At 34.4% G+C, this 18,025-nt stretch overlaps 3 protein-coding genes across 5 annotated transcripts in view; 1 reads left to right on the top strand and 2 right to left on the bottom strand.

Moving 5' to 3' along the window:
- Nucleotides 1–6: 6 nt before the first annotated feature.
- LOC106124604 (serine-rich adhesin for platelets) lies at nt 7–11,799 on the top strand. The gene is made up of 23 exons (XM_013321448.1): nt 7–690; nt 1,064–1,240; nt 1,703–1,745; nt 1,866–2,449; nt 2,557–2,599; nt 2,701–3,380; nt 3,714–3,756; nt 3,829–4,538; nt 4,618–4,660; nt 4,737–5,665; nt 5,838–5,880; nt 5,973–6,610; nt 6,788–6,830; nt 6,915–7,507; nt 7,638–7,680; nt 7,770–8,557; nt 8,904–8,946; nt 9,026–9,693; nt 9,799–9,841; nt 9,922–10,346; nt 10,624–10,666; nt 10,752–11,062; nt 11,563–11,799. The coding sequence occupies exons 2-23, from the start codon at nt 1,172–1,174 to the stop codon at nt 11,608–11,610; spliced, it is 6,873 nt and encodes a 2,290-aa protein (XP_013176902.1). The 5' UTR covers nt 7–690; nt 1,064–1,171; the 3' UTR covers nt 11,611–11,799.
- A 432-nt stretch (nt 11,800–12,231) lies between these two features.
- LOC106124171 (uncharacterized protein MAL13P1.304-like) lies at nt 12,232–14,360 on the bottom strand. The gene is made up of 3 exons (XM_013320642.1): nt 14,269–14,360; nt 13,992–14,062; nt 12,232–13,739 (listed from the first exon to the last, which is right to left on the bottom strand). Exons 1-3 carry the CDS (start codon nt 14,282–14,284, stop codon nt 12,249–12,251), a joined length of 1,578 nt encoding a protein of 525 aa, XP_013176096.1. The 5' UTR covers nt 14,285–14,360; the 3' UTR covers nt 12,232–12,248.
- Nucleotides 14,361–16,298: 1,938 nt separating this feature from the next.
- LOC106125003 (flocculation protein FLO11-like) overlaps nt 16,299–18,025 on the bottom strand; it is a 5,704-nt gene continuing 3,977 nt past the window's right edge. Inside the window, exons 5-6 of one of the 3 annotated variants that reach the window (XM_013322086.1) lie at nt 16,744–18,023; nt 16,299–16,363 (exon numbers count right to left, since the gene is read on the bottom strand). In XM_013322086.1, the coding sequence (XP_013177540.1) occupies nt 16,310–16,363; nt 16,744–18,023 (1,334 nt within the window). In that variant the 3' untranslated portion in view covers nt 16,299–16,309. The remainder of the gene's footprint in view (nt 16,364–16,743; nt 18,024–18,025) is intronic. The other 2 variants (XM_013322087.1, XM_013322089.1) reach the window with 2 other exon arrangements.

Below are 18,025 nucleotides of genomic sequence, written 5' to 3'. Positions count from 1 at the left end.
TACTCTACAGTTTCTTCTGAAAACACTCAAGAGTATGAAACAACTCCACAACTAGATACCACCAAAACCACAGATGGTTCGGATGATACAACTCCCTCAACAACATCGACTGAAAGTTATCCGACTTCGGGTTCAACAACAACAGAACACACCACGATATCTTCTGAAACCGTAACTCAAAATCATGAAACAACCACCTCAATATCCACTGAAACCCCATCGGTAGATTACGAAACGACTATACATGAAGATATTGATATTACAGCGACGACTGATAGTGACACGTTTCCACCAGTTACAACAGAAGGTTACACAGTTTCATCTTCTGAAACACCAACAGAAGACTATCAAACAAATCCACAAACTGTCACAACAGAAAAATCAATTACTGACAGTACAACCATCGAGTCTACCACCGGACCTTCTTTAAGTACAATCGAATCAAATACCAATCCAGATCAATCAATAACTTCAAATGGTCCTGATGATAATCAAACAACAGAAGCTCCTTTATCAACAGAACAGGTACCGATAACTATAAGCTACCCAACAGTACCTTCGGAGTCAAACACGCCACCTATTGTTACAACAGATAGTGGAACAAAACCAACTGAAGATACGACAACACCTTCAGAAATAACATCAGAGTATTTTACAACTACAACTGAAAGCACAACAGTAGATTCCGATGTAAGTACAATCATTATACAACAGTAAAAGACGAAACTGCAGAAATCAAAACCACTACCAACATATACTTGGATGAATCTAATACCTAGCACTATTGAACATGTCAAACAAATAGTCTTAAGTGCTGCAATGCCACGCCTTTTGTAAAATTCAATGCTTAAGGATATGGAGTATTAGTTCATCTCTGGTACCTGATTTGACTCCACGAATTCAATTTCACTTGTCACATTAGACATTTGGAAATTCCTTAACCATAAACACTTTCCATAGTTCTTTGCTATACCCAGTCAAAACACAACATACAATCAATCATAAAAAAATGTAATACAACTTAAGTTTCAATTACAGCAGTGATTTTTTTTCGTTTTTTTAGGTGACTACTGATAAATTGGAGTCAACTACAGGTAACCCATCTTTGGATATTTGTCCTCCAGGGACTTTCGAAAATATTCCACATCCAGAACTCTGCAATTCATTCTACATGTGTGCAGGTGGTATTCCTATACAATTGTTCTGTAGTGACGGATTCGAATTTGATCCTGCTATACGGGTAAGTAAAAGTATTATTAACAACAATCTTATTAATTTACTAGCTGTCGCCCGCGTCTCCGTCTGCGTGGATAAAAAAAACTTAATTAGGGTAACCTATGTGTTCTTTCAGATTATGTTCTATACGTATGCCAAATTTAATCGAGATCCGTTCAGCCGTTCTAGAGATATATTCAAACACCCATCCATCCTTCCATATGACATCCATCTCAACATTCGCATTTATAATATAAGTAAGTTAAATAAAAAGCAGCTCTTCAAGGCATAAATTCGAAAAAAAAAAGAATAAATAGTATCCTATCTCCGTCTCCTGGGTCTAAGCTACCTCCTTACCAATGTTCAGCCATATCGGTAAAGCCGTTCTTGAGTTATAAATAGTGTAACTAACACGACTTTTTTATATATATATAGAAATAGATAATAACAGAATTGTATGAAGTTTTTAATATATAATATGTTTCAGCAATGTGTTGTTATCTCGGACAATGGCTGTACTGCGATGCAGGGTAAGTAATTCTTACTTATTTAAAGCATCAAATGATACCTTCTTCAAAACTGTGCTTAATAAAGCTTTGCAAAAGGTTTTAACTATTGCGAATTATAAAAATTGCAATTAAACATTTCAGGCAGATCAACAACAACAGAAGATATTTCGACAACCATCGCAACCGATAGAACAACTAAAGATTTCAAAACAACCGTACACATTGAAATGACTACAAAATCTGATGACACAACTGAATATCAACCGTCAACTATAACTGACAATGAAACCGAACAGTCAACAACTTTAAAAGAAATCACCACAGAAACAACACGGACATCAGAACATTCAACAACTCGGACATCAGATTACACGGTCCCAAATGATAAACTTACAACTTTTAATCCTACTCAGACAGAGGAAATAAGTACAACAGATATCCAAGATCCCGAAACAACAACAAGACCAAGTGACACAACATTGAAACATGAAACAACTGAGACACCAGATGACTTAACAACTGTATCATATGATACTACAACAGGAGTTGTAGATATAACAACAGATGATCCTAATAAATCTACAATAATACCAGGAGTGTGCCCTGAAGGCTTCTTTGGGAATATACCACATCCAGAACTGTGCAATTCGTTCTTCATGTGTACAGGTGGAATTGCTATTCAATTATTTTGTAGCAATGGCTTTGAATTCGATGAAAAACTTGCAGTAAGTATTTTTAACTGTTGTTGTTTATTTTTTAATCGATAATTGCGGTACTAACCTAAAACAAATGCTAGTAACATTTCTATTAAAATTTGTTTTTCGTTTTTCAGTTTTGTGTTCCAATAACTGAAAACGGATGTACTGCTTCAAAGGGTAAGGAGTATTTCTATTGAATTTATTAATAAAATATAGTTAAAAGCTTATTCTACATAACATAATAATTGTTTCTTTTTATAACTAGATTAAATTTTCAGGACAACAGACAACTGAGTCTTTTACTGAAGATTATACGAACACGTTGGCGACTAATGAAAATACCCTTTCAACTAATTTTGATATTTCAACTACTCCATCCGACAACGATATTTCTACAAGTAGTGGGTCTAATGAAGCAAGTACAGTTAACGAGCAAAGTACAACAGAAACTCTCCAATCATCAACAGATTCAGATACTACAAAATTACCAGAACTTTCAACAATGTTTTCTTCAACTTCGGAAGACATATTTGAAACAACTAAAGTACCAGGCACACATAAAACAACTGAAGATTCCACAGATACGACTTTAAAAATAGAATCAACAGTACAAGACATAACATTTAAAACTACAGATGTTTTTGAAGAGACAACCGTTAATACAGAGTACACTAAGACATCAACAGAAATATTCAACGACACAACAACAGCTAACACTGTAGAATTCAGTACAACTACGATACAAACAAGTATAAAAACAGATGGAACTTCAACAATTTCGTCTACAGATACTACTAGTGGCTCTGAAATAACTACTGAGAAAACAGCGTTGTGTCCCGATGGATATTTTGGCAATATACCACATCCTGTATATTGTAATTCCTTCTTTTTGTGTACTGGAGGTATTGCTGTTCAACTATTCTGTCGTGACGGTTATGAGTACAACGAAAATGTAGCTGTGAGTAACACTGTTATTTACCATACTATCGGCTACTTGCGAATCCGTCCGCGCGGAATTAAAAATAAAACAAAATTAGCAGCATATGTGCTCTTCCAGACTTTGTTCTATCATCATCATCATTATCATCAGCTCTACGTCCCCACCGAGGGGTCGGAGCCTATATGTATGGCAAATTTAATCGAAATCCGTTCAGCCGTTCTGGAGATGCCTTCAAACATCCATCCATCCATCTAAACATTCGCATTTATAACATTAGTAAAAAGTTATAATATAATTAGATCATATCTATTATCTAAGCCTAAGTTAATCTATTTGTCTCTTATATTTCAGTACTGCGTCCCAATTTCAGATAATGGATGTACAGCTTCAAGAGGTATGTAGTTAAATAATAAAACTGCATTTATCTTTAATGAAATAATAAAATTTAAAATGTACATAATTTTAGGTACTACTACAAGTTTGTATACGGAATCTACAGAGTATACAGTATTTCCAGGACACTCAACAGATACAGTGTATGAGACGACAAGTGAAATTATTGAAACTACCACATCAAACGAACAAGAAACAAAATCTACTAGTATTGTTACTGATTCGGGACAAACTGATTCAACCACAAAAGATTTAGGAACAACTATAGGCGAAGACGTTAAAGAGACCACAAATGATATAATAACCTCAACAGCAGAGTCAAATACTGAAAGTACATTGCTTACTAATGAGCCACAAACTACTGATAAGTATACAACAACGGGAAAGGAAATTACAACGATACAAGATACACAAACAACTTTAGACTTTAGTCAATCAACTACAAGTAACTCAGAAGTATCTACTGAATATGCAATCACAGAGCCGACAAGTGTAGAGACAATATCTACTTCAGATTGGATTGTAACAGATTCACCACAGTCTACAGTTGAAGAAGCGGAAACATCTGCTCAAACAACAAATAATGAGCCATTAGAAACAACTACAGAAATATACAGACCAGATTTGACATCTACAACACAAATAACACCAAATGTTTGTCCACCGGGTGTATTTGGAAATGTTCCTCACCCTACTCTATGTGATTCGTTTTACTTATGCACAGGCGGTATCCCCATACAACTATTCTGTAGTAGTGGTTTCGAATTCAGCCCTGAAATAGGTGTAAGTAAAATATTTAAAAATGTGTAAGCTCCAAGCAAAAGTATGATATGTATTTATAATAACTTTAATTTTATTACAGTCTTGCGTGCCTATATCTGAAAATGGGTGTACAGCATTAAGAGGTAATAATTTGTAACTTTTTTCTTTTTATTTACAAACAATTGTCAAATAGATTTTAATTACATTATTACTTTACAGGAACAACAACTGAAATGAATACAGAATTTGATTCAACTACAAGCGGTGATAAATTAACCTCTATTACTGCAGAAACCAGTCCAGATGAGACTCAGACATTGTCTTCGAGTTCCACTCAGGAGAATGATGTAACACAAACATCCCAGTATAGTGATACCACGTCAGAAAGAGATGAAACTGAATACACAACAAAAATAACGGACATCACTTGTGATGATAATGATAGTACGTATCCTGTAACAAAAGACCCACAATCTACCTACAAAACAACTGAAGATCAAATGTCTACAGAAAATGATTTAACAACTTTAGACAATTCCGAGAGTGACTCGACTTATATAGTCACTAAACCACCTGCTACAGTATCTACTACTGTTAGAATAACAACAAAGGATGACTTGGAAAGAGACACAACAGTGAGCCTTGATTCGACAACATCGAAGACTGTTACGGAACAAACTAGTTCATCAATTTCGTCTTCTACTTCTTATTCTACACCTGAGAGTTCACAGTCAAGTACAGTTGATTCACAAACTACAACAAATAATGATGTAACTTCTAATGAAGAAACAACATTCCAAACAAAGACAAGTGAAGATGAATCAACAAAACCCACACAGACTACAAGACATGTGGAAGTACCAACAGAAAAAACTACAGAACAAGAGGAGTCAACGACAAACTTCTCACCGACTACAGATGATAATTTAGTATCAAGTGAAACAGGAGTGTACACAACTCCCACAAGTATAAGCTCCACAACTACAGTAAAGAATACTGAAACTACAACCCAGGCAGCAATCTGTCCGCCCGGAGTGTTCGGAAATGTTCCTCATCCAACTTTGTGCGATTCATTTTATTTCTGCACCGGCGGAGTTCCAATACAACTATTTTGTAGCAATGGATTTGAATTCGACCCTGATATTGGAGTGAGTATTTTATATAGTATTAATTATTTAATCAGAGGCTTCTAAGAAAAAATCTCCGTTTAAAAATATTGTCATAGAAGACAGGGATGATGATATGTTAATATAGCGATTTTGAACTCAGAAAAATACTGTAAGATTGTGTTCATAATTCTTTTGTTAATTTGTTTTTCAGCACTGCGTTCCAGTTTCTGATAGTGGCTGTACAGCAATGAGAGGTAGTGTTGATATCTTTTAATTTTACTTCAATTAAAAACTGTTGTTTCTATACTTTAAAGTTCTGTTTCATTATTTGAAATTCTATTTACAGGTACGACTACTAATTCTAATGACTACACAACTGTTCAGTTTACAACTGAAAGTAGTTCTAGTTATCCTGACGGGATTGCAATCACAACATCAACTACTGGATTAACAAGTGATGCAATTGATTCCGAAACAACTACAGAACAAAGTAATACTTCAGAAGATTCGATAGTGAACACAGATACGACAATATCTGAAATTATTACAGAACCATCTCTACCAACTTCGTCTACTCCCTCGTCTTCAATTCTTGATGATATTTCGACAACTGACAACTTACAAACGAGTACCTTTAATTCACAAACGACAACAAATAACGATGTAACTTCTAATGAGGAAACGACATTCCAAACACAGACAAGTGAAGATGAGTCAACAACAAACCAGAGCACAGACGATAGTGAAATTTCGATAGAGACTACGAAACCCACAGATGTATCTACAGAAATATATACAACAGATGAAATCAGTTCTACAACGACAAGCAGTACGGAAGTAACATCGGAGACTCCAATATGTCCGCCAGGAGTTTTTGGCAATATTCCTCATCCAACTTTGTGCGATTCGTTTTATTTCTGCACCGGTGGAGTTCCAATACAACTATTTTGTAGTTATGGATTTGAATTTGATGCTGCCGTTGGTGTGAGTATTTTAAGAGGATAGTAGATTAGTTAGAGTAGTTAGATTTCGTATTTTTAGAGTCTAATAGGTGAAGATATTTAATTCTAAATAGTTCTAAATGTACATGTAGCATTTATCCACTATTTTAGTGACATTGTTTGCTTAAGCATCCATTATTAAGTTTTTTTTTTATTTCAGCACTGCGTCCCAGTTACTGATAGTGGTTGCACGGCGATGAGAGGTAATTATTATTTACCAAACTTACAGTATTTAAAGAGTGTGACAGTTTATCATTATTTTAATGAATTTTCATATTATTTTGAAGGTACAACAACTGTAGACGAGTCGTCGACCACAAATGAAGAATATACCAAATTCAGTACTGAAACTAGTGCTAGCAACTCTCCAGAAATGTCAAGTACAACATCAAATTCTGGAATAACAACCGAATCAGATAATTTAGGACAAACCACTCAACAAAATGTTGTCACCTCAGACAGTGAAACAACAGTTAACTCTGATTCGACAATATTTGAAGTAACTACTATTAAAGACACCACAACTGAAGGTTTATCATCAACTACACAAGAACCAACAACTTCTAGTGAAGAATTAAAGACGACAACCGATAATTCACAATACACATCTCCAGATAGCACACAACCTGTAGATACGTCTACTGAGTTGTCTTCGACTTCTAATGATGGGTACAGCTCTGAAGGACTAACTGTTACAACCGAAGACGTTCAAACTACTATAAGGTATACTGAAACTACAACAGTGGCACCTATCTGTCCGCCAGGAGTGTTCGGAAATGTTCCTCATCCAACTATGTGCGATTCATTTTATTTCTGCACCGGTGGAATTCCAATTCAACTATTTTGCAGCAATGGATTTGAATTCGATCCAACCCTTGCCGTGAGTATTGCATATCTTTGAAATATCGTACTATTTAATATTTATGGATAAATTTTCTTATATGACAACATTTTATTTATTGGTTTTATTTATTACATACTTATTTATTTAATTCTCGATTAAATTTCAGCAATGCGTAGCAATATCTGAAAACGGCTGCACAGCAATGAAAGGTAATTTTTAAAACCTAGTTAAGAGTTTACTTTAAATTGTAATGACATTATTTGAATCATATTTTAATGGTGTACGATTGTTTACCCAGGTATGACTACAACCGGTTCTAATAGCGAATCAACCACAGATAAGGAATATACCCAGCCCACAGTAGAAAGTAGTTCAAGTAATTCCGAGGCGACACAAAGTCCTGGTTTTACCACTGAAGTGATTGATGCAGATCGAACAACTAAACAAACTACTTCAGAAGTTGATACAACAATGAATGATGATGCCACGACATTAGAAATTGTTACCAAACCAGATGCTTCACAAACTTCTGCTACGTCTACTTCTGATGTTACGTTACCTGATAGTTCACAATCAAGTACAGTTAATTTACAGACAACATCAAATAACGATGTAACAGCTAATGAACGAACGACAAATGAAGGAGAGGAATCAACAACAATCACTCAGACAGAAGATGACGGTGAAACAACACCAGAGGCTGGTAATAGTATTTCTACAACTGACTCACAATCAAGTACAGTTAATAACGATGTAACTTCTAGTGATCAGACTTCATTCCCAACAATAACAAATGAAGAGCATGAGTCTACGACAACTTCTGTGACTACCGACGATAATGAAACGTCAACGGATACTACACTATCCAAAGATACATCCACAGAAATATATACAACTATAGCAAATGATATCAGTTCTACAACAGCAAGAAGTACCGAACCCACATCGGAAACTCCAATATGTCCGCCGGGAGTATTCGGAAATATTCCTCATCCAACTCTGTGTGATTCATTTTACTTATGCACAGGAGGAATTCCAATACAACTATTCTGTAGTAATGGATTCGAATTTGATCCTGGATTTGGAGTGAGTATATAATACGTATTTGTCATATAATGATATATATGTATTTCCAATATTGATGTCCCTCAGCTGAAGCGTACTTAGTGCGAAAATATTTCGTTTAATTCTACACATTTTATGGAATTACTAAGCGTCGGCCGCGATTTTGTTTGCACTAATAAAAAAACTATTCGCCTATGTGTTCTTCCAAACTGTGTTCTACATATATACCGAATTTCAACGAGATACGAGCAGCCGTTCTGGAGATACTTTCTAACAAACATCCATCCCAACTTTCGGATATATAATATTACTAAGATTAATTTATTTATTTTTATTACGTTTGATTAAATTTTATTTTTAATTTCAGCAGTGTGTTCCCATTTCGGACAGTGGCTGCACAGCACTAAAAGGTATTTTAATTCAGATAATATAAAAGTTAATTTATTAATATATTTTTTATTAAGTCACTAACAAAATGGTATCTTTAAGGTCTCACCACAACGACAACGAGTCCTGATATAACAACCAAAGTAGTTGATTTAGAACAGAGTACTAACCAAGACAATACTAATCCAGAAGATATTACTATGCAAACAGATCCAACGAATTTCGAATCAACTTCTGTGACTGATTCTGAAAGTACAGTTGTAATTACAGAAAGTACATCAGAAGGAATTCACAAATCAACTGAAAATGTACTTACCACAATTGTTAATCCTCAAACAGTTGCTACGGACACAACAGAACAAACATCAACATCTCAAGATATTGTAACTACAGTTGATTTAACTACTAATGAAGAAACAACATTAGACTTAACAACATCAAAAGAAGTGACCACTAGAGAAGTTGAGTCTACGACTGATAATTCTCTGACCACAGATAATAGTCAAACAGATTCTGTCAAAGTCACAGATACAACTGAAACTGCATATTTAACTGATGGAATAACCTCTGAAGGTCTAACATTAACAACTGAAGAGATTCTTACTACAGTTAGAAGCATAGAAACTACAACACAGGCAGCTATTTGTCCTCCGGGTGCGTTCGGAAATGTTCCTCATCCAACTAAATGCGATGCTTTCTATTTATGTACAGGCGGACTTCCGATTAAATTGTACTGTAGTAGTGGTTTCGAATTTGACTCTGCTGTTGGTGTAAGTTTATATAAATTATCTATTAACTTTAAATCTCGAGTATTAGTTATGTATTTTGCATATAATGTATTGGGTTTCATTCAATTGTTTTGTAATTGATTTCAGAACTGTGTCCCTATATCGGATACCGGTTGTATTGCAATGAAAGGTAAATTAAATAGTAATTTTTTATATTAAGTTTTGATATCTTAAAATGAATATCCATTTAAAACATTTATCATGTTTCAGGATCGTCTACAACTAGTTCTACAAGTCAAGAGCAAGATTTGATAACAAAATCTACATCAGAACAAACAACAACTGAAATACCAAGTACAACTATAGATGATAAAACTACGAATGAAATTAATCCATCATCAAAGATAACTACTGAAGAAGCAACTACTAGGGAAGAAGAAAGTACAACAGTTGTTTCAACTCCTGCTAATGCTGAAGAAAATTCAGAACGAACGTCTACAGATTCTGATAGATTAACTACTGAAAGTGTCACAACAGAAAGAATAGATGCAACAACTGTAGCTCCAATTTGTCCTCCCGGTAAATTCGGAAATGTACCACATCCAGATCAATGTGATTCATTCTACATGTGTGCTGGTGGTATTGCAATCCGATTATATTGTAGTACAGGATTTGAATTCGATAAGAATGCAGAGGTAAAATAATTAAATTAGATACTAATCTTACTAATATTATAAATGCGAATGTTTAGATGGATGGATCGATGTTTGTTTGAAGGTATCTCCAGAACAGTCGCATGGATGTCGATGAAATTTGGCATACATATAGAACATAGTCTGGAAGAACACATAGGCTACTATTTTTTTTTAATTCCACGCGGACGGTGTCGCGGGCAACCGCTAGTATGTTATAAAATAATTCATTTAACTTCTTCGCAAAGATTTTACTAATAATTTTGGTGTTTATTTCTAGCAATGCGTGCCAATATCAGAAAACGGTTGTACGGCTCTAAAAGGTTTGTTTTAAAATATACAATAAAATCTTTTTAAAATTTATTATTGAATAATTAACAAGATTTATTTGATATTACTCTTTTGCAGCGGGAACTACGACTTTATCTGAAAACTCAGAAAAATATCAAACAACTATAGAAGAAGAAGGAGAGACAACATCTAGTTTATTGGAAACAAAGCCAGAGCTAACAACGAAAGATCTAGATGTAACTCCAGATTTATCCACAACAGAAAGTACCGTTAAATTAGAAACGACTACGGAGGCAGCGTTATGTCCGCCAGGTTACTTCGGCAATGTACCGCATCCGACGCAATGCAATTCATTCTACATGTGCACTGGAGGTTTCCCCATACATCTGTACTGTAGTGCCGGCTTCGAATTTGATCCCAATGTTGCAGTAAGTATTATAAGCATTATAGATAGAAAATCAATTTCGCCTTAATCCTATTGTCTCTGGTGGGTAATGTTTTTCGCGCGTATTTATTGTTTTTATAGAGTTGAAACCAAAAAGACAGGATCAATTTAAAAAAAATTAAGAGTTCATCGATTCGTATTCTGTATTCAATCTTACTTCTTACTAATATTATAAATGCTAATGTTTGGATGGATGGATGGATGTTTGTTTGAAAGTGTCTTTATAACGGCTGAACGGATCTCGATGAAATTTGGCATACATATAGAACATAGTCTGGAAGAAAACATAGGCTACTAATTATGTAGATAATACTATTGTTCCGCATGGACAGAGTTGCGGACGACAGCTAGTTATAGGGGTAGTCAGTCGTTTTTTGTTTTTTCTTTTAAATATTAAGTATAGTTTCTTGAGAGATTTTTAGCAAGATTTGCCTTCTACATCTGTAATGTATACTTATATAATATTTATTGTATTTGTTTCAGCAATGTGTCGCTATATCTGACTACGGTTGTACAGCAAAGGGTCATTAAATAAATAGATATATATATATACAAAATGAGAACGACAGTATTAAAACAAAGGCTGTGTTTTATTTATTTTATTCTATATTCGCCTGCTTTTTTATACACTTTGGATGTATAAAGTCAACTGGGATGTGAAGAGTTGCAAGTAGAATGGACAAAGCATTGGCAGTCGTGAAATAAAGACCGTACCGAATACATTTTTGTTTTAATTTTATTTTATCCGAGATGAACAAGTTGACATAGTTATTTATGTCTAATAAATAACTATGTCAAATGTAAATCTAACACAATATCTATGTAGTTATTCGCGTACCTATATTGCCGTAGAATTGCAAACTTTAAGTGGCGATGGGCACACTGCCTGCAGAACGGACGGCCGATGGTGCCGAAAAGTCCTAGAGTGGTGGCCGCGGACGGGTCGATGCAGCGTAGGTAGGCCTCTCGCACAATTGACCGATGACCTGGTCAAGGTTGCGGGAGTGCACTGGATACGGGCGGCACAGGACCCGGACATTGTGGCAATCGATGGGGGAGGCCTACGTTCAGCAGTGGACGAATTAGGGCTGAATATGATGATGATGGTGATGCTGATGATGATGATATGGTTATTTATACTAATTTAAGTTAAATTTTTTAATAACTAACTATATTTCATTTCCAATATCAATTTGCGACGGAAATTGTATTAATACATCTAATTTTATTCGAGCTGATAATGGGTTCCTAATATTGCTAGGTATGGCCTCGATGTAGTCTTTTGTAACTTTTAATTCTTGTTCAGGTGTTTCTATTTCTTCTTTGACAGTTGAGATTTCAATGGGCTTCTTTGTTTCTTTACTTATTTCTTCATTTACATTAATATAGTTAATTCTTCGTGTATCTTTACCGACTAAATCATCCATGATTTCAGAATCTATATCTGTAACATGACTTTGGTTATTCTTAAATTCTTCAACAATATTTATAGGTTTTCTTATGCTTGTATTTTTGTCATCTTTAGCTATATTAATAGTTTCATCTTGAGATACACTTTCTGTGTTTTGTTCATATGTTATAGTATTTTGTACATCTGGAATAAAAGTAACAGATTCTTGAATATTTACTTCATTCTCTGTATTATTAAATGTATTTTGAACTTCAAAAACTTCTGCATCATTATCAGGTTTATCATCTTCATTTTCGTTTGGTTTTTCATCATTAGGTATTCCGTAAGTTACGTTAGTTTGGTAGTAATTGAATGAAGGTGTTCGAATTAAATAAGCAGTTTCTGAACTGTCTTTTTCATCTTCGATTTTTGCTTCAGGCGTTGAAGTTGCATCGCTATTTATTAATGAACTCTGTGAATCGATTTCTTCGTAAGTGTTTTTTCTTTTTCTATTCGTGATCATTTTGTTCGGTATAAATTCTTGATGGCCAACACTATCATCTTCCGTTTGATTTTCAACAATTTCAAAGCTTCCCATATCAGCCAGTTGTCTCTCTGGACGGGAGTGATGTCTTCCTTTATTCTTTTTTTTATGTTTAGTTTCATTATCATCGTTATATTGATTATTTGATAATCGTTTACCGTTCAAGTACGATTCTATAGTTGATTCGAATGAATCGTATTCAGGTTCCATATCTTGTCGTTTTAAAGATGTTTTCTTATGTGAATCGTGTTTGTATTGAACTATTGGTTGTTCTGTACGAGCTTTTGGATTCTTAAAATTATCTATTTCGTGATCAAAATGCGATTTGGAATGTTTATTTTTTTCATTAGATTTCCCAGATCTTCTCGTATTTTTATCATCGTCGAATAAAGAAAAGATATGTGAGAAGAACATCCTTCTTTCTTGGTCTTCGTTATATGCATTTGATTGGGTATTTCTTGTCCGTATATCGTTTAATATATTTTTTGGGTCATTATTTTTGTTTTCCTTCATATTTTTACGTCTGTAACTATCGTATAGATCATTGTAGAAATCAAATGAACGTACGATTCTAGAGAACGGAATAAGCGGTGTTTCAGTTTCATCTGTTGCTATGTTACTTTCTTCTTTATTATCTTTAACCACATCAATTGTGTCATCAACATTATATCTTCTACCTTTGTTACTTATATCACCTATCATACCATAATTTGCTCTCGTTGTGATCTGAAAAGCAATACAATTATTATCTTTAGTTTTTAGGGTTCCGTATCTCGAAAGGAAAAAATGGAACCCTTATAGGATCACTTTGTTGTCCGTCTGTCTTTGACCCTTTTTCTCAAAAACGCGTGTAGGTAGCAAGCTGGAATTTATTATTTTGTTTACGTACGTATACTTATAATACTTTTCATGTCAAGTTGTTATCGTATTATTTTTTTATTGCGTTTATTTACTTATACCAATTTATTTTATACTTACTTCAACATTATCACTTCGTTCTTTACTTGCTTCATCAGAGCCGTAGACAGATGATATCAAAAGGAATATCACTGAAAGTAAGAACTTTGTTAGAGCTTTTACTCGATAATGAGTCAACAGAAGACCATTACTTCCAAAACGTTTAGGAATAAGGAATTAAATTACGAATTATGAAAGATTTGATTGTCAGTCAGATCTTAATTAGCACTTTGTTAAGACACTTTATTCGATCGATTGGACTAAGGTAAATCTTAAGTTATTCTCAAGTTGTACTTACCAGGTAAGCACTGCATCTCTCTATGGTCCTCACACAACAAGGCCTGTAACAAACTGTCACCTCTAATTATTAGAGCAAATGTAATCGCTTTTGTTTTACACAATCACCATAATTAATATAATTTATAACAATGCTATCGTAAATAGAGAATTTAACGGTTTATTGTTTCTACGGCAAATGTAGATTCGCTATTACGCTTATAGGTGGAAAAAATTAATTGCAACTAAGGGAAATATTATTTTTTTAACAATCGCAATAAATCTTTTTATAATTTTTGGCGGTTAACTTCGCGTGAGTCGCTGCGTAACAATTATAGGTGTAGGGCGTAGTGGGATGCGGGCGAAGGGAACGTAGCGTCCGATGACCTTGGACCGCCAAAATATTTTAAAAGCTTAATATTATGTATTGGAAATCAAATATAAGGCAAAGTATGACAATAAGAAGAGTGTTAAGTGTGTTCGAAGTTAATTGAATACTAATAGTCTAATAGTATACACCTTCAAGAGAAATGAGTATAAACTTTTAGATAAGATTGTGGTCGAACGATGAGAATGTAAATTTTTCGGATTGGATAATATTATTAAAATATTTATTACAATACAAAATAGCAGATGAGCATAAAGATGTAACATACTGTATTTCCGTTATAATAAAAATGTATGACGTCAACGATTTATTACGTCATAGAACCACGTCCTTGTATTAGTTGGCACGTCATAACGAATTATCTAAAACATAGTTAATGTGTAACTAAATATAATCATATTGTGCAACTACCACGTAAGAATATGTACTTAACTGACATACAAATTCAACGCGACTTTTACCCCATTCTTAGGAAGAATATGAATCGAATATCACTCAATATTCAGACACTGATATAAAATAACCTCAAATATTATAATAATTTCATTAAGCTTCAATAACCTAATGGTTAAGATTACGGATTTCCGAACACGAGGTCGGGGGTTTGAATCCCGCCATTCGACTATTGTCGTAATCCATATCTTAGCACAAGCATACAGCTTAGTTGGAATTGTAAAAGAAATATTAGTAAATTTACAAAAAGAATCTGCTAATATGTTTTTATAAAAAAATACTTTTCTTTCAATCGAAGAAAAAATGTACAGGCGACAGAGAGGACATGGTGTGTTAAGGTGCATCATGTCGATTTTTTGCTAATGGTCAGTTTTAAAAGCATGGGATAGTTGTAGCATAGGCTTTAGTAGATGAATATAGATTTAGTTTAAAAAACCTCACTAAAATAAGGGTCTACTCATCATCATCATCAGCTCACTATACGTCCCCACCGAGGGGCTCGGAGACTACCCTAAGTTAAGGGGGATTAGGCCATAGTCAACCACGCTGGCCAAGTGCGGGTTGGTTGACTTCACACATATCTTTGAATTACTTCTCAGATATGTGCAGGTTGCATCACGATGTTTTCCTTCACCGTAAGAACGTCGGATAAATGTACATATGTAAATCGGAAATCGACAAACACATTGGTACATAGCGGGATTCGAACCCAGGACCTGCAGATTGCAAGTCAAGTGCTTGACCCCTGAGCCACCGACGCTCTCCAGGGTCCACTACACCCTACCTAATAAGCACTATTCCCCCTTTCCTTTTCTACGTTTATTCTCTTTCAAACAAAAACGAAATAATGCATTAGTAATTTCTGTTTTACGGCTATTGTTTGACCATTAAATGTTTATCGTTTTCTATAAGTTACTAGTTGTTATATTTCTCAGTTTCTTTGAAAGTGAAAGAAAGCAGTATGGATTAGATCAGTGTAGGTAATATGAAGATACTCGAAGATTAGGGTTGTTCACACTGTTATCGATAAAGGCTTTATTCAATATGCTATTTCAACTTAAATAAAAAACTTAAAATAAGAATTTAAAACAACAATATTGAACACATTTTAATTTATTTACAAATATATAACTGTAGACAAAAATTATTCAAAAAGACGACAAAATAGTCTAATATTTTACATATTTAATGAAAATATGTCAATATTTTGAATATGCACATATTAATTGTTCGTGTTTTTGTGTTTACATTCACAGTCCTCTGGTTGTGTGCATATCTGTAAAGAAAAAATAAAATAATTAATCAAAAAAAGAAAGAGTGAACTGGCCATGATTTTTCGACCAATGAGGGTACATGTTCTTTGTTAAAGCAAAGAGTCCTCCAATCAGAATAGATTTGTGTCTCTAGTCATTATTCCATAATAAACTAACAGTTTCATTATTATTTACATCATAGAAATATAAATATAATCTTATCTTACTAATATTATAAATGCGAATGTTTAGATGGATGGATGGATGTTTGTTTGAAGGTATCTCCAGAACGGCTGAACGGATCTCGATGAAGAATGGAATACACAGTCTGGAAGAACACATAGGCTGTTTTATTCCGCGCGGATGAAATCACGGGCGACAGTGAAAATATAAAAATACTTACGTGTTTTATAGGATCGAATTCATAATTATATGGACACCAGAACAGATATTTTGTGCCATAAACGCAGTAGTAAAAGGTTCTTGTATTTTCTGGATTAGCTATGGTGTAGTATCTATAGGGATGACAAGGTTGGAAGGTTGTGGATGGAGCTATAGTTGTTGTTTGTGGGGGAAGAGTTGATACATTGCTGGTAGTAATAGGGGGAAGAGGATATGCAGTTGTTTCTAATGTTGAGATAGTTATTGGTGGTAATGGACTTCCTTCTGGTGTCGTTTCCGATGATGGATTGGTTGGTGTTGTGATGTCTGTCGGTTCTTGTGTTGTGATTGGTGTAAAAGGCGATGTTGTGATTGGTGGAATAGAGCTTGTCTCAGATGAAGTAGTCCAAATAGTTTCTGTCTCAGTTGTATAAGTTGTTGAATTTGTTATTAAAGTTTCAGTGGTAATTGATTCTGAAGTAGATGAAAATGGATAAGATGTAGTTAAATTACTTGGTCCTGTTATAGTCGAATCAGTAGGGAATATAGTGGATGTTGAAGTTTCAGAAGTAAATTCTGTAGGGATATTTGTAGAGGTGAAAGGAGTGAATGGGGTATCTGAACTTGGTTCAAATGATGTAGGATTATATGTTGTGGAAGTTATATCACTTTCTGAGGTTGCAGAAGTTGTAGTTTTAAATACATTACTTGTAGAATATGTAGAACTATTGGGTAAAGTTTCACTACCAGATGTATTTTCGGACATTGTTGTTTGGTATGAACTTGTTTCAGGGCTAAAAGTACTTGAGTGAATTGTAGGATAAGATGTTGTTTCCGAATAAATATGGGTTGATTGAGAATAAGGTGAAGTTTCCCATGTACTTGACGAAGGGCTTGTTTCATCACTGTATGTTACAGAGGTTCTTGTTGAAGGTAAGACTGATGGAGTAGAACTAGGTATAGAAGTACTAATTATACTGTCAGTTGCAGTATTATCTGTAACAGATGTAAAGGTTGGAAGACTTTCCCAAGTTGAACTTGTTTCGGTAGTTGTTACAGTCGGGTTTGAGTAGCTGCTGGGGTACCACGAAGTACTTGAATAAGGTTCAGACGTGTTTTTGGTATCTGTACTTGTTACAATATCCGATGATGTAGAAATTGACGGTAAGGTGAAATAAGTAGATTCAGAAGTCTCGCGGGATTCAGTATTTGTTGCAATGTCAGAAGATGTAGAAATTGACGGTAAGGTGAAATAAGTAGATTCAGACGTCTCGTGGGATTCAGTATTCGTTACAATGTCAGAA

The sequence above is a fragment of the Papilio xuthus genome, unplaced genomic scaffold (genome assembly GCF_000836235.2).
Source record: "Papilio xuthus unplaced genomic scaffold, Pxut_1.1 DF825946.1, whole genome shotgun sequence".
NCBI lineage: Eukaryota > Metazoa > Arthropoda > Insecta > Lepidoptera > Papilionidae > Papilio > Papilio xuthus.
This window is presented reverse-complemented; position numbering and strand designations above follow the sequence as displayed.

What these genes read in the sequence shown, in the direction of transcription:
- LOC106124604 (XM_013321448.1), top strand. Translation starts at nt 1,172, where the DNA reads ATGTGTGCAGGTGGTATTCCTATACAATTGTTCTGTAGTGACGGATTC. An exon ending in TGGATGTACAGCTTCAAGAG is followed by an intron (nt 3,757 to 3,828) that starts GTATGTAGTTAA and finishes ACATAATTTTAG; the next exon opens with GTACTACTACAAGTTTGTAT. An exon ending in AATTCGATCCAACCCTTGCC is followed by an intron (nt 7,508 to 7,637) that starts GTGAGTATTGCA and finishes ATTAAATTTCAG; the next exon opens with CAATGCGTAGCAATATCTGA.
- LOC106124171 (XM_013320642.1), bottom strand. An exon ending in AACGAAGTGATAATGTTGAA is followed by an intron (nt 13,740 to 13,991) that starts GTAAGTATAAAA and finishes ATTGCTTTTCAG; the next exon opens with ATCACAACGAGAGCAAATTA.